At 39.3% G+C, this 14,460-nt stretch overlaps 1 protein-coding gene across 3 annotated transcripts in view; it reads left to right on the top strand.

Moving 5' to 3' along the window:
• dcc (DCC netrin 1 receptor) overlaps positions 1-14,460 on the top strand; it is a 381,171-nt gene that overhangs the window by 274,005 nt on the left and 92,706 nt on the right. For all 3 annotated transcript variants that reach the window (XM_080907576.1, XM_080907574.1, XM_080907575.1), the window contains exons 13-16: positions 1,209-1,350; positions 4,150-4,260; positions 5,627-5,821; positions 8,945-9,040. In XM_080907576.1, the coding sequence (XP_080763702.1) occupies positions 1,209-1,350; positions 4,150-4,260; positions 5,627-5,821; positions 8,945-9,040 (544 nt within the window). The remainder of the gene's footprint in view (positions 1-1,208; positions 1,351-4,149; positions 4,261-5,626; positions 5,822-8,944; positions 9,041-14,460) is intronic.

The raw sequence follows: 14,460 nt of genomic DNA, 5'->3' as shown, positions 1-14,460 counted from the left end.
GTGAGGGTTGAAGCTGAAAAAATGAGTCTTTAATGTTCTTTTTTTAATTCAGATTTTAAAAGTTAATTTGGACATGGACTATTAAACTGAAAGCCACATTATCGCTCTGATAATAGGTCTATAATTTTGGAACAAAATTTTATGTTGGTGGTTGGAAATGATTCTGAATTATTACCCAAAATTAAGAGATTTTAAATCTACATTAAATGACCCAAACTGCCCATAAAACCTGTAAATCAAACCACATAGAGACAAAAATACCACACCAGAAGCGAGCAAGAAAGACACAGAAAGTGCGATGTAAAAATAATTACAAACACATAATTTGGACTACACATTAACCCAAATCATTCAAAAAGAGTTGTAAAATGTCCAGAAACAGGTGAAAAAAGAGACAAACAGCAACTACCAATGAGCCCAACATGCTCACAAAGTGATGAATAGGGATTATAAAGAAATCTAAAAAGATACAGTGGGATGCAGGAGAATTTTAAAGAAACAGATAAAATACATACTACAAAATATATAACTATACTACCCAAATAACTGGAACAAATTCTGATGGGCCTTAGGATTCTAGATGCATTGCCAGGTTTTTGTAGCTCCATGGATTAGGGGAGTGGCTCACTTAGCATCAGTCACCAAAGCAATCAGTGTGTCTTGCGCTGTCTTGCCTCCTGCTCTTGTGGAGTTGTTTGGACTTGTTTGATTTATGTCATTTTCTTCTGTGTGATCTCCATATTTTGTCCTTCGAAATGAGTCAGGGTCATGACAATGGAAAACAACTGCAAAGGTGCACAAAGTTGCTTCAAAAAGACTCACAATGACCTCAAAGAAGTTCAAGACACAACAGAGAGACCCATAAAGAGAACCAATTAGATTCAGTTCAGTTTTATTTATAAAGCACCAAGGTGCTTTATATTGTAAGGTAAAGACCCTACGATAATAGAGAGAAACCATCAATGACCAGAAAAAAATCAAACGAATATTTTTGAATAAGTATTTGTCCACAGTGGGAAGAAAAAACTCTCTCTTTTAACAGGACGAAACCTTTGGTATAACCAGGGTTAGGACAACCACGCAAGACATTTGCAGGACAATAAGAATCGAAGTGAAACTGTATGAAGGACTATGAACTCTATGAACCTCATCACCAGTCAGATGATGTTTGGCACCTTTGTTTACTGTTTTCTATTTCTTTTTTCTAGAGCATTAAAGTATCCTGGCAGCCTCCTCCACGCAGTGCCCAGAATGGGATCATCACAGCTTACAAGATCAAATACAGGAAGACGGGCCGGCGTGGAGACCAGGAAGCCATTGAACCCAACAACTTCTGGTACCTGTTCACTGGTAAGTCTCTTCAAACTGGCATGTGATTTGATTTAGTCTGGAAAAGAGAAATGGTTAAAGATGTATCTGCTGTTGGCTTTATAAAACATCACTCAAGCAGGAGCATTTGTTGGGAAATTTAGCACAGAAGAAAGAGAAATATCTTGTTTTTTTTCATGCACACAGTACTTGTTAGTAGGATCAATTCAGTCTCATCAGGGGGCTGTTATCTCTCAGAGACTACAATATATCACCAGACTCATCCTTTTGTATTTGCCCTCATTTTCTCTCCCAAATAAATATTTTAAAGCTGCACTCTTTGTTCTTACAATGACTCTGTTTGTTTGGCCCAAACTACACAAAAACTGCTGTACAAATCTGCAAGACTGCAGCCAGACTGTGCTTTTATATATATATATATATATATATATATATATATATATATATATATATATATATATATATATATATATATATATATATATATATATATATGTATATATATATATATATATATGTATGTATATATATATGTATGTATATATATATGTATGTGTATATATATATGTATGTGTATATATATATGTATATATATATATATATATAAATAAATGTGTGTATATATATATATATATATATAAATGTGTGTGTGTATATATATATATATATATATATAAATGTGTGTGTGTATATATATATATATGTGTATATAATATAATATATATGGGGATTTAATGAAAGCACAGAAGATTGTTTTCACTGAACGTGATGGGAGTCTGACAGTCGGCATGCGTAAATCTTCAAATAGAGACAAAGAAGACGTAAATCCTAAAGATATGTGTGTGTGCTTTAATATGTCTGTGGAACTGTCAATTTATTTCTTTACTTTGGTGAAAAACAGCTGCAAGTCTGGGTCTGTGTGTGTGATTGTGTGTCTGCATTCAAACTGCCACCAGCTATTATTTCAATTTGAGGTTTGCAGGATTTGAATGAAACTGATCTTCCTTTTCATTATTTTCCACTGATGGTTATCTTCATCTGTCTGTCTGCATCAGAATTCATTGCCCAGTGACAGCTCTGCTTTTGTGTGTGTGCGTGTTTGGAATCTGATCCGCCTGCTGCAAGCCCGGCCGTCAGCAGTAATCACTCCTTTTTATTGTCTGATAATAAAAGACAAATTTAAATTAATAAAATTATTTCTTGAATAAAAAAAAAAAAACTCAGCTTCTCAGAGGAGGTGAAAAGAACGGCACATTAAACAAACATACTTAACGCTAACATTAAAACTTAAATTTACTCCATTTATGTAATGACACGTATTACCTAAGCCCCAAATCCAACCATGCACTTTCTTAACTGCTTATCCCACATAGTGGAACAAGCAGTGGGAATTTCAAGGTAAAAAAAATGTGTTTCCTTTTTTGAATGAGAATGATTAAATATTCTTCAGAGTACTGTCTTCTCAAATGTCTGCATAGTTGTGGTACGCATGACATGCTAGGTTTACTTGGTCATGTGTGTACTGGGCATCATTGTCACAGTTATTTAACACTTCTGAACTCTGCTCCTTAATAGACTGTAACACTCTGAGTGTTCTGATATCAGGCTAGATGGCTTAAGTGGTCCAATCATACAATCTGACAGCAGCACAGATTTAATCACTCTGGTTTCTGGTAGCTTTTATTTGTTGTACTTTTTTGTAGCCTTGCTCAATTCCTCCCCTCTGCGGCAGTAACGGTAACACCAGCTCCCACTTTAGTTAATTAGCGTGGGCTACAAAAATGAGAAGGTAAGGCTCCTTTTGAAGCTGAGAGACTCGGCAGACCCGGCTATTTAAGCTGCCAATCTCAAAACTCACACAGAGCGCAAGTGGAGTGCAACTCAAATGTTAGACAAGGCCTTAAATTGCCTGAAGCACTAGGAAATTGTTGGTCTTATGCAATCCAACACTGTCGGCCTAGGGTGGGTTACAGTGCCAAAAAGACGATCCAAAGGCTACCAGAAAGGAGAGGAAAGAGCTTGCTATCTTTATAGTAACTAAGGTGGATGGAGGGAAAGCGCACAATTATGGTGTGAGCCAACAACCTCACGGTAAATGGTCCACTTGGGAGTCCATCACTAACAGGACCATTACTGACACTGATATTTGGAAGATCTCCCAAGCAAGTCTACAACCTGGCCAGTCTGCCAGTAGCAACACTCGACACTGGAAAGAGCAGAACTAGCTGGTTAGCAGCAACTGAATTTTAAAAATAAGGGTGAGGGCACTGTCCAGTCGTAAATTGAAATGTTGGCTCAAATGAATGAAAAAGCTCTCAAATCATAAAATAAACTTGGGTAGTGGCCAGTTAAGCTAGAAAGCCTATATAAGACTTAAGGTCTGTCAGAGAGGTCCATTAGAAATGTTGTGGAAAAAGGCACCAAGACCACAAGTGCAGTGCAGAGGAGCCTTTCAGCATTTTGAATTAGCGTAGGTGAAGACTAGTACACAGCTCCCTGCTACAGTTACCTGTGCTGACATTCAATTGCAAACTTTAAACTTTTATAAAAATCCAAATATTGGAGTTATTCAATTTAAACAACAATCACCACACAGTCGATATGACAGTGAGCCTCAAGTGGCCATTTGAGGAATTGTATGTTTTGTATTTCATTTTTCAGTCCTGGAGTGGCACTGGGTCCATATATGACCATTAATGACTGTGACACCGTGTTGATTGTGAATCGGTTATAAGCAGCAAACCCGTGTTTTTACAGCCGTACAACAGGAAAACGATGATGGCATAATGACATGCTTTCACTCTCTTTTTCTCTTTCCAGGTCTAGAGAAGGGCAGTCAGTACAGTTTCCAGGTAGCAGCAATGACAGCAAATGGTACAGGCCCGGCCAGCGATTGGTACACTGCTGAGACGCCAGAGAATGACCTGGATGGTAAAAACAGAGAGTGATAGAGCGTGTGTGTGTGTTTTTGTGTGCATGTGTGTGTGACAGCGGTGATCTGTATAACAGGATGTAAATACCTCCACTGCCCTAACACTCGCATAAATATTTAACCAGTTAAAGAAGGGTGTCGGGTGGATTGATGGAAGTTTTAGCTCAAGGAGGGGGATGTGAGAGGAGATGGAATAAAGCGGAAAGAAAAGGAAAAGCAGTCGTCCATGTGTAAGAAAACAGAAAGATTTGCTTCATTTAAGCTTAAATACTAATGAATGAGCAGTACATGAACAACGTAAAGAATTTGCACATTTGCATATGAGGGTAGATAAAAAATGTCATTTGAGAGTTTTTTTTTAATTTGTCCAAATAAAAAACATCTCTTTCTCCCTCTGCTTTCTTCTGAATTATGTAACAGTCACCGAGCCTTCCATTTGGACTGCTATCTAGCATTCAAAACAACCATAATGTAGTACTGAACAAATTTGTTTGTCAGCAGCTACTCTATAACACCCTCAGCAAAGACATAAGTGGAGGATTTAGTGCTTTAAAGTTAGTCTGTTCTCCTCATTTCCTGTTCTATATTCTTATTCATGGACTAAAGTACTAGAACAGCTTTGTATGACCCCTGTTATCTTATACTGGGTCTTGGTGCATCCCCTCAGGTTATCAACTATCTGAGACACATTTCAGCCCCAGAATGTATATTTTGATGGGACATAAGTATAAAAGGTACTCTTTAAAGATAAACTGATAACTCAGTTATAATGGTTACTGTATATTCATAAGCATTAAAACTGTCTTCATATCTGCCTACAGCTACGTTATCGAGAGTTACAAAGCCATTACGAGGCTACAGACAGAAGCAAAAACAATCAGCAGAAACAAACTGGCTAGCAGCTCTGGGGATTTTCGACCCTATAACTCTTAGCAGAATAATTTAAAAAACGATAACCAGCTCAGCACCAGGATGTTCTGGTCAGCAGGATGCTGCAGAGATAAAAACAACAAACACATCCATGCTAACTGTGTTCCCGGGCCGGGACAGAGGGAGACACAAATCTTATTTCGATGGATTATCACTCAATAAAGTGATATGAAGCATCTCCCCCCGAGGACCGAGAGTGCTCTAATCTCATCTAATCTGTTCCCGAGGAATAATACTAAGTGTCAGGTCTTTTTAGGGGTAACAGGGTTAGCATTTGTTACCCACAGCTGCTCTAAGTACCTGCTTCTGTGAGCACTAACAGGGTTAGCTTTAAGACTATTGGCGGTGGTAGAGGTCAGTGATGTACCGATGTCCCCAAACCACAGTGCTGTCATCGTCTTTGTGTCTGACATTTTATTGTTGGTTTGTTTGCAGAGAGTCAGGTGCCTGACCAGCCGAGCTCCCTGCATGTCAGGCCGCTTCCCAACAGCATCATCATGTCCTGGACTCCACCGCTCAGCCCTAACATCCTGGTCAGGGGTTACATTATTGGCTATGGAGTAGGCAGTCCCTACGCTGAGACGGTCAGAGTGGACAGCAAGCAGAGATACTACTCCATTGAAAACCTAGGTATGAAAGTGGCTGGAGTGACTTCACCTATAGTTTGCAAAGAAAATGGATACCATTTTCATCCAGGACACATTCAGCCTACATTACCCACCAGCTAGTGCCAACAAAAGGAGACAAAATAGACCTTCCAACTGAGAGCTGTACTTTCAAAGTCTGATTTACTGCAAGCAGTGGACAGGTTTAATATTTGAGGCCAAAACAGGTCACCATTTCTTATGGATCGACATAATTTTTCCTGCATTTTCATTACAGCTCAATGTACTGAAACAAAACGGTAACATATGCTGATAAATCATGAATATTCAAAAAGCGTATAATTGTTACTAACCAAAACAGAAGCACAAACATCTTTGGCAGTCTGCACCTCAAAGCAGGACTGCAGAGGTGATAGAGAGGTCCATTTCACTGCCTCAGATTAGTAAGGGGTGGGCTAGCAGATTGGACTGTCTATAGCTCTCTGTGCTGGGTACTCAACTGTTTTCTCCTGTTTTTGGTTAGACAGGGAGCTCACCACTCCCACTGTACTTAGTGAGTCAATCAGACTCACTAAGTTCCTAACTCCTGTATCCAGATGGATGAGTGATATAAAACTTCATCCCTGTGCAGTTGTTATGAAGGCTGAAATTATCCATAGAGACCAAAACTGTTATCAGTAAAAGGCTGTATACATGTTAATTTCTGCTGTAAAGTTGGACATTTTAACATTGGAGTCTGTGTTTATCAAAACGAGCCAGAAGATAACCACCACCAAGGAGATGGTTGTTTTTTTTTTTTATTTCATCCTGAGAGGCTGCTTGGCTTATTTTTACTGTAGAGGCACTCTTGTGACACAAGTTGCTCATTTTTATAGGCTATTCACCCTTTTACTAAAGTCAAAGTTTGTTAAAATTCAACCTTGCTTCCAAAGAGAACATCTTAGAGTATGAGATTATCTACATCCAGTGGGAACCGTCTTAATGTAATGGCTCTTATTTGACTGTGATTTTACATACACATACACAAAAAGCCCATTAGGACAAAGTATCACAGTTTGGGGGAAAAGTTTTGGATATTTAGATACTGAGACTGTGTAAAACAACTAATGTGGACAGAATTTTACTTATTTCAGCAAAGTGTTCATCCTTTAGGAGCTAGGTGCCTTACTGTGAATTTAGGATATTCTGGATCTACTTAGTGTCTGGCTAAAGGGCAAACTGGCAGAGCTGTAGGACACCTGATGCAACACCAGGCCTCATAGCCAGAAACACCTGCAGTCATAAGCAGAATATTAATCACCAATAGTTTCCATCACTGTCAGAACCTTTTTTCATTTCTTGTCCTTCCTCTTATCAGCGCCAAAATAATTCATCATGTCATGGCATTTCCAGCATGCTTATCAACAGCACCTACTTAATAAGTTCATCCTTCATAAATCCAGCTGCTCCTGCTGACAGCGTGCCAATATTGACACACAGCGTTTGCCTCTTCCATTAATTCATTATGAAGATGAAATCCCCCCATTTAATTACGATCAATAATTTAAAAGAATTTAATAAGAAAGCTGCTTGAGGTGGAAATCTAATTGTGAAAGGTCGAAAAAGAGAAAACATCCTCCCCAGTGAGTGCAACAACCAATTTGCATGCCAAAGAAGACAATAACAAATAGGGTGCAATTTTATATGTGGCTGAGAATTCCCATCTCAGGTCTCATAATGGAGGAGTGATGGAAAAAATAAAATCGGGCCGTTGTGTTGCATGCACACATGGGAGTGAGTGCACATATGTACACGGTATTTATAATTCATAGCGATCATTAATTCATGCGTCTGGGGAGCGGAGCCGCCGTGTTTGCCTAACTGCTGCGAAGGTTTGGCGCAACATGGTGAGAACATGCAGCATCATCACGCGTGACCGGCTGTGGCAGGATGAGCCGCTGCATGATGATGACTACAGATGTCTGCGGCAAGGGTGTGGCTAAGCGGGTGGCTGTGACTTGGCCACTAACCCCGCCAAAATTATTTGTCACATCAGTGGAACTGTGGGCAGAAAATATGTGGGAAAAATAGAACAAAATAATCAAAAAAATGCAATTATATGTAGTGGAAGCTCTGACAGCTAGTTATGACTTCAAAACAATAAAGTTCTAAAAACTGAATCCCCCTCATATTCCTCATGGTGGTTTGGTCCACTGCCTACAATTCTGTAAGTCCTTTGAAAATTTACAACAAAGGATGTGTGAGACGATTTTCTTTACTTCTGCTACTCAGCTCAATAACACATAATTTAGTTAGAGCTACTGTTGTCACTGGGAGATTGATATTTACGCCAGCAGCAATTTATATTTGGCAGCAGGACTCTCTACTGAGAGCTCTCCAGCCTTTCATGTGCATATGTGGAACGTTGGAGAGCAAGCATGACAAGCAAAACCCACAAAATAAAACAGGTCAGGGATCAATCATCACAAAAAACATGATAAAGTGGGTTACCAATTGGCTTGCAGATGCACCGCTGCACCGTTGACTTTGTGGCCCAAATAGAAAGGAATGTTTGACCTACATGACCAACTTGGCCTTGATTGTTGCTTCTTTAGTTCAGCCACACCTGCCTTATATGGACCAGATGAGGCATTTGGACCACGTCTGTCCCACAAACTCTTTGCTTAAACTAGTTAAAGCCAGTTTATGACATTTAAACCACATGTGAACAGTAGGACACTTCTGACTGGGCATCTATGGTATTCTAGGTTAGGCCCACCTCATTACTGAATCTTGTGCTTTTGAGTTATACCAACTGATAACATGGCAGTCCCCCTCTAACACCTCATTTTTAAAAATCCTGTAACATTGGCAGATTTCAAGTCCTGCATCTTCTTGAAAAAGTGCAGCTTTCTGTGTTTACTGTCAAACTACAGAAAAGTTACAGTCACTGAGCAGGGTTTAGCTAAAGACTTGTGTTCATGTCGAGTCACTTTGGTCAAACTAGTCTTGACCTTTCCCTGCTTACTTTTAATGATGCTTCCTTTAAGTAGACCCTGCTGAAACACATAGAAGACAGCAAGCAATCAGTTGCATCTTAACATGATAATGTACTGTGGCAGATGCCATTTAAAATGACTCGCTCTCTCTCCGTCTTTCTTCTCCTCAGAGCCAAGCTCGCACTATGTGATTTCCCTGAAGGCTTTCAATAATGCTGGGGAGGGAGTCCCTCTGTACGAGAGCGCCGTCACTCGATCCCTGACAGGTAGGATGACTCACCAGGTGCCGATAACAATCCTAGTAATCTGTGTTTACAGAGCACTAAGGCATCAGATTTGATTAAAATATAATAACATGCCAGTGCATAACATGAGGCTTATATTAGCAGTATTAGCTGTATCACTAGATGGAGCGTATGTGTCCAACAGTATTAGTAGCTTTTTGGGCATTTTAAGCCTTAGCATTAGTAGTTGTAGCTGAAATTATTAACTTCAGTGGAAGTAGCGGTAGCAGCCATTGTAGGAGCAAGTAGGATTAATAGCTTGAGAAATAATAACAGTATTACACTTACACTTTTACGTCATATTTTGCTTATTGTAATAGCCCACCTATCAAAGTGGACACACACCTAATCATGCAGAGGTTTAAGTCCAGTTACTGTTTGAACAGTTGAGTAAGATGAAGATTGTATCAGGTTGTAAACATGTTTGCTTTCGCTCTCTTTTGGAGCCAATTCGAGTGGCCACTAGAGAAACTGTGGAAGGTTTAGCACTTCCACACTGGCCTCATTTTTCAGTGCTTGAGGCTGCAGCTTGATCAATATCCAAGTCAAACTCATGACTGGGAAAATCAAACTTTTTGAAAAGCTGATATATCTGGCTTTGTGCTTTTAAACACTGAAGGAGGGGCTAAAGCAAGCACACAGAGATGGCTTTAATCAAATTTTTTTGCTGTTTTGTTTGCAATTTCTCTTCCAGGCAGGTTTGAGCTGATGCTAGTGAAACCAGTGTAGTTATATTTTTGATTTAGAAGAGGCACTTTCTAATAATTAGGCTTTAATCTGGATGTGAAGTCCTGAAATATTAATGCCGAGGACTCTGCTAACATGTAACTCCACAGCCTTTGGTGTGTTTAACATGTACTGTAGTTATATTTGTTTATATATTGATTGATATAATGTTTGATGGCTTATACCCATGCCTTTATACCATGTGTGAGTGTGTGAAAGAGAGAGAGACTCATTAGCTGTCCCTGTAGACGATGAGCTGCAGAAGTGAGATAAATGAAACACATCCAACTCAGAGCCAAGTTTCATCTTATGAATTAAACAGCTGGCCCTTCTCTGCACGCCCAGCAGCCTGCAGCTGACATAAATCCTTTATAACTCTCATAAAACGGTTCTACCCTCATGATGTGATGATAGTCACAGGAAAAACCAGCAGTGGAGAAAACTTGGCTCACCAAAGTTTCTTAACCTTCAGTGCTGGATGTTTTTGTGGGGAAACTCACAACGAGGTTATTTTTAACTTGTTGTCTTTGATTGAGATTTCTTTAAGAGAGGAAGGGAGAGGCGGTGGATGGGAGATAAGGGTCAGATGTGGATCTCATACAGAGAAAAACAGAAGAAAGGGTCGCTGGATAGAGAGACATTTCATCAACTTTAATGAAACCCCATGGAAAGAGTATGGAGGCAGAAAAATAGATGACCAAGAAGGGCATAAAAGTCCAAAAGAAGAGACAAAGGATCAGGTGTGGTCATGTTTACAGTGAGCAATACTTTTTCTCTCTGTAGTTCTGCAGACGTACAATAAAAAGTTAATTTTTTTATAGCAATATAGATACACCTGCAATTCTGCAGAGATCTGTAAACACGCCTGGGGTTCTGTATTTGTAAACACATCGAGAGACCTTTTGAATTACACAAACATATTTGGTCTTGTGGAGAAACACATAAGGAGATGTATGGATATTTGATAAACACCTGCGGCTGTAGAGATATTGTTGAAAACATCTGGAGTTCTGTAGTAATGCATCTCCACATGTGGAGCTTTTTGGACATTTCTAAACACACCTGAGTGTCTGAGAGATCTGTAGATCCATAGAGATTTGTAAGTACATCTGGAGGTTCTCTTGGCATATGTAAACACATCTGGACTCCTATAGAGATACACCAACACATGTTGATTTATGAATATGTTGGCTAAGTAGTACTACACACTTCAGCACTTCCAGAGGCTTTCTGTAGATTGTTAGACTTACTGGCATTCTGCACTGATCGTACCTGAAGATCTTTACATGTAGATAGGTACGATCAGGTTTTCTGTAGACACATTTGGAGTTCTCCATACATATATAGCTAAAATTTTCAACAAATGCAACAGGTCTCCAGTTGTCTGAAGGAATCTCTGGTTATCTAGACAAGAATACATATCTGTATTCTAGAGATTATAGGACATCCTGAATGGGGATACTGTCTCAAGATATGTAGACATCTTGAGTTTCATAGAAATACAGACACATTGAAATGTTGCATTGATACATGTACTCCAGATGTTTCTGAGATTTGTCAAAATGTTTACAGTCTTTCTGAGACATGTTGATCTTCATAAAGATTCAAAACCATGTGAGGTTATTTTACATGTTTGAGGAAATATCCAGAGTTTTGTTAGTAATGCATAGACACCGTGAGTTTTCTAGAGACACGTAGAAACATCTGGAGTTCTTTGGATCATACATATATGATTTTCAGCAGATTTGAAGACATGCCTGTGGTTCTTTAGAGATTTGTAGATATGCTAATGTCAACCAGAGAGTTCAAACACACAAAAAAAGAATTTTACAAATTTTATGAGTTCTCTGGATATAGGTAGAAACATCTGGAACCCTTGGTATCTGGGAGATTCCAGAGTTTTCTGGAGGAATGTAGCATTTTTTAGAGATGTGCAGAGACACATCTTGTAATCTAGAACTCCTAAGATGCATCTTGAGTTTTAAAGACCTGCAGATTTGTAGACAGAAATGGAATAATCTAGAAATTTGTAGACAAAAACTTAGATTTCCTGAGATTCGTAGCCCTATCTGACGTTTTCTGGAATCTCACAGAAACATCCAGAGTAGAGATACATATACATATGCATACATTTTGCACTGATGCATACACAAAGCTGGAGCTCCTCAGCGATGCACAGATACAGGGGGAGTTCTTTACAGATAAACAGTCTAACATGGCGTTGCAATGTGACAGTCAGGAGTTGATAAGCCGAGACCCTGAGGGCTGAGATAGAAACTAAACCCATTACTGTTCTGCCAAGGTCGTCAACAGTGACACACAGACACACCTACACCCGCACACACACATTGTCTGTGTGTCCTGTCATGGCAGCAGCCTGCTGGAGAGGCTTCTTCTTCTTTTTCTTTCTCTCTCTTTTTTTTTACGAGAGCTTTAAAAAAATGGCTCGTTAACGGCGGGATCCTCGTTAATATACTGCCTCGTCCTCGCCGCCCGCACACTGCAGAACTGATCCCTAACCAACCGCCATGCTACCATTTAATCAACGACTGGAGGACCGCAGAGACAGGGAGACAGCGAGAGAGATGATGGGATGGATAAGAGGATAGTGGGAGAAAAAAGAATGGAGAGGAAGGAAGAAGTAAATACACGAGGGACAACGTAATGGGAAGAGAGAAGTGAAGAAGGAACAGAAAGTTAGAGCAGGAGAAGGGAAGGAGGAAAAGCAGTAAGGGAAGGTAAGAGGGATTAGAAAGGATGAAGAAATGTGAGAATACAGAAGAGGACTTTTGAGAGAAAGGAGGAGAAAAGAGAGAAGAGCGCAGTGGGGGTGGAGGAAGAGGCGTGTCCTTCATCCTCATCAGTATTCTGTCCTGACTGGAGCTTTATTGTGATGCTGGACGACCAGTTTAACCACGACACCGCCTGGTGCAGCTCGCCCCGCAGCTCCAAACACCTCCTCGATCAATTTCTCTCTCTCTCTCTCTCTCTCTCTCTCTCTCTCTCTCTCTCTCATGGCCTGCAGCTGCACATCAGATGTCAATGTTGATTTTCTCGTTTACACTGCAGATGCAACAGGATGAGCCCGCGTCAGCTCCCACAGCTGATGCTACCCTCATATGAACTCGCACAGAGAGTTTCAACCTGCGATACCATCCAGTGGTGTAAACCGTAATAATGCAGTAAAGCTATTTGACTTGTCATCAAATTGAAATAATATTACTGGGGGTTTTGTTCTTTCTTTTTTTCATTCTGCAATATTTCCAACTCAGTTTCTTGGACTCTACCAGAGTAGCTCTGCATTAATTACAGTTCAAAATAATCTATCTTTGTCTTATAAAGACTTTGGTGCTGCACCTTAGTTCACCCTTTGTCTGAAATTAAGTCCTGTTCCTCTCTTTTCGTCTACTTGCCTCTGATTGGCTATCTCTTAGGAATGTAGGGCTTTTAGCAGCAGGTGGGTGGGGCTGCCTGAGATGACCATATTAGGGTGTCCTTATTCAATGACATGACAAAAACTGTCAAACCAAGTGTTAAGAACAGTTTGAAGTTTCTGTCTCACAGGAATTACTTCTAAATATTTTAAACTTGTTTAATTTTATCATCAAATATTTGTAACAAAATGTAAAACTTTAATATTATTTTTATAGCTATATCCATGTATATGAAAAAAAAATTTTCCAACTGAACTTTTTTAATACTCTCAATGTCAACAGTATTCCCTTACTAAAAGAAGCTGGTCTTTATACTGGTGACATCCACATATCACAAATCTACTAATCCAGTCCCTAAAAGGTATTTGGAAACATAAGCCACACTTTAAAAGTTATTACTGTAAAAGCAAATTTAGTAAGCGTACCTTATATTTGGCTCCTTTTGGAGACCTTTCTATGTTGGCACAGCTCTATGTGGAAAGCTGGATGACTGGAGAGCAGTTATTGTTATTGACTAGGTCAGACATAGCACCAAAAGGAGGAGCAGAGGTGGAGGCAGGTGTGGCTTGCAGATGCATACCAATTGTGTACCAGAAATCCTCTACTTCCTGTCAGCTCTTTCTTTAAAAAACAACATTTTTATGGTAGCTATGTGGCATAAAAAATATCGATCTGTTGCACTGTTATATGAAAATGTAAGCTCGAGATTTGTTTGTTCTACAAAGAGATCTACTTTTATCTTACTGTAAGGCTTATTTCTTTCAGTAGCAGACACTTTGCTCTTTTTCTGTGTGTGTCTGTTATTTATTTCATGATTCATGCACAGCTATTATAATAGAGTCCAGAAATATACAAATATGTGTCTGGAAATGAGCATAATAAGTATTCTTCTATGTATCACATATATTTAATAATTTCATTAAATTAATAATTTGAAGCACTCTTGTTCTTGTTACATTAAATGTGGCTGCAAGAGAAGACTTTATGCATAAAACCAGACCACTGCTGGGTATATGGTTGTAAATACATGGATTCGGTAGAATCACTACTGATCAGTGTGTCAGTATAAGTAATGGAGGTAGTTTTGTGGTAGCCAGCTTAAATCTATAGCCCAGTTTGACCCCTCACGAAGTCCAGATAGTGTAGGTGGAATTTGAGGACTGTTAATGTGAAGCCCGAGGAGACAGTGCAGTGTGAGCAGATGTAAAGTTCAAAAGGGTTTGTTCGAGTTACACTTCTAAA

The sequence above is a fragment of the Rhamphochromis sp. 'chilingali' genome (assembly GCF_963969265.1).
Source record: "Rhamphochromis sp. 'chilingali' genome assembly, chromosome: 2".
NCBI lineage: Eukaryota > Metazoa > Chordata > Actinopteri > Cichliformes > Cichlidae > Rhamphochromis > Rhamphochromis sp. 'chilingali'.
This window is presented reverse-complemented; position numbering and strand designations above follow the sequence as displayed.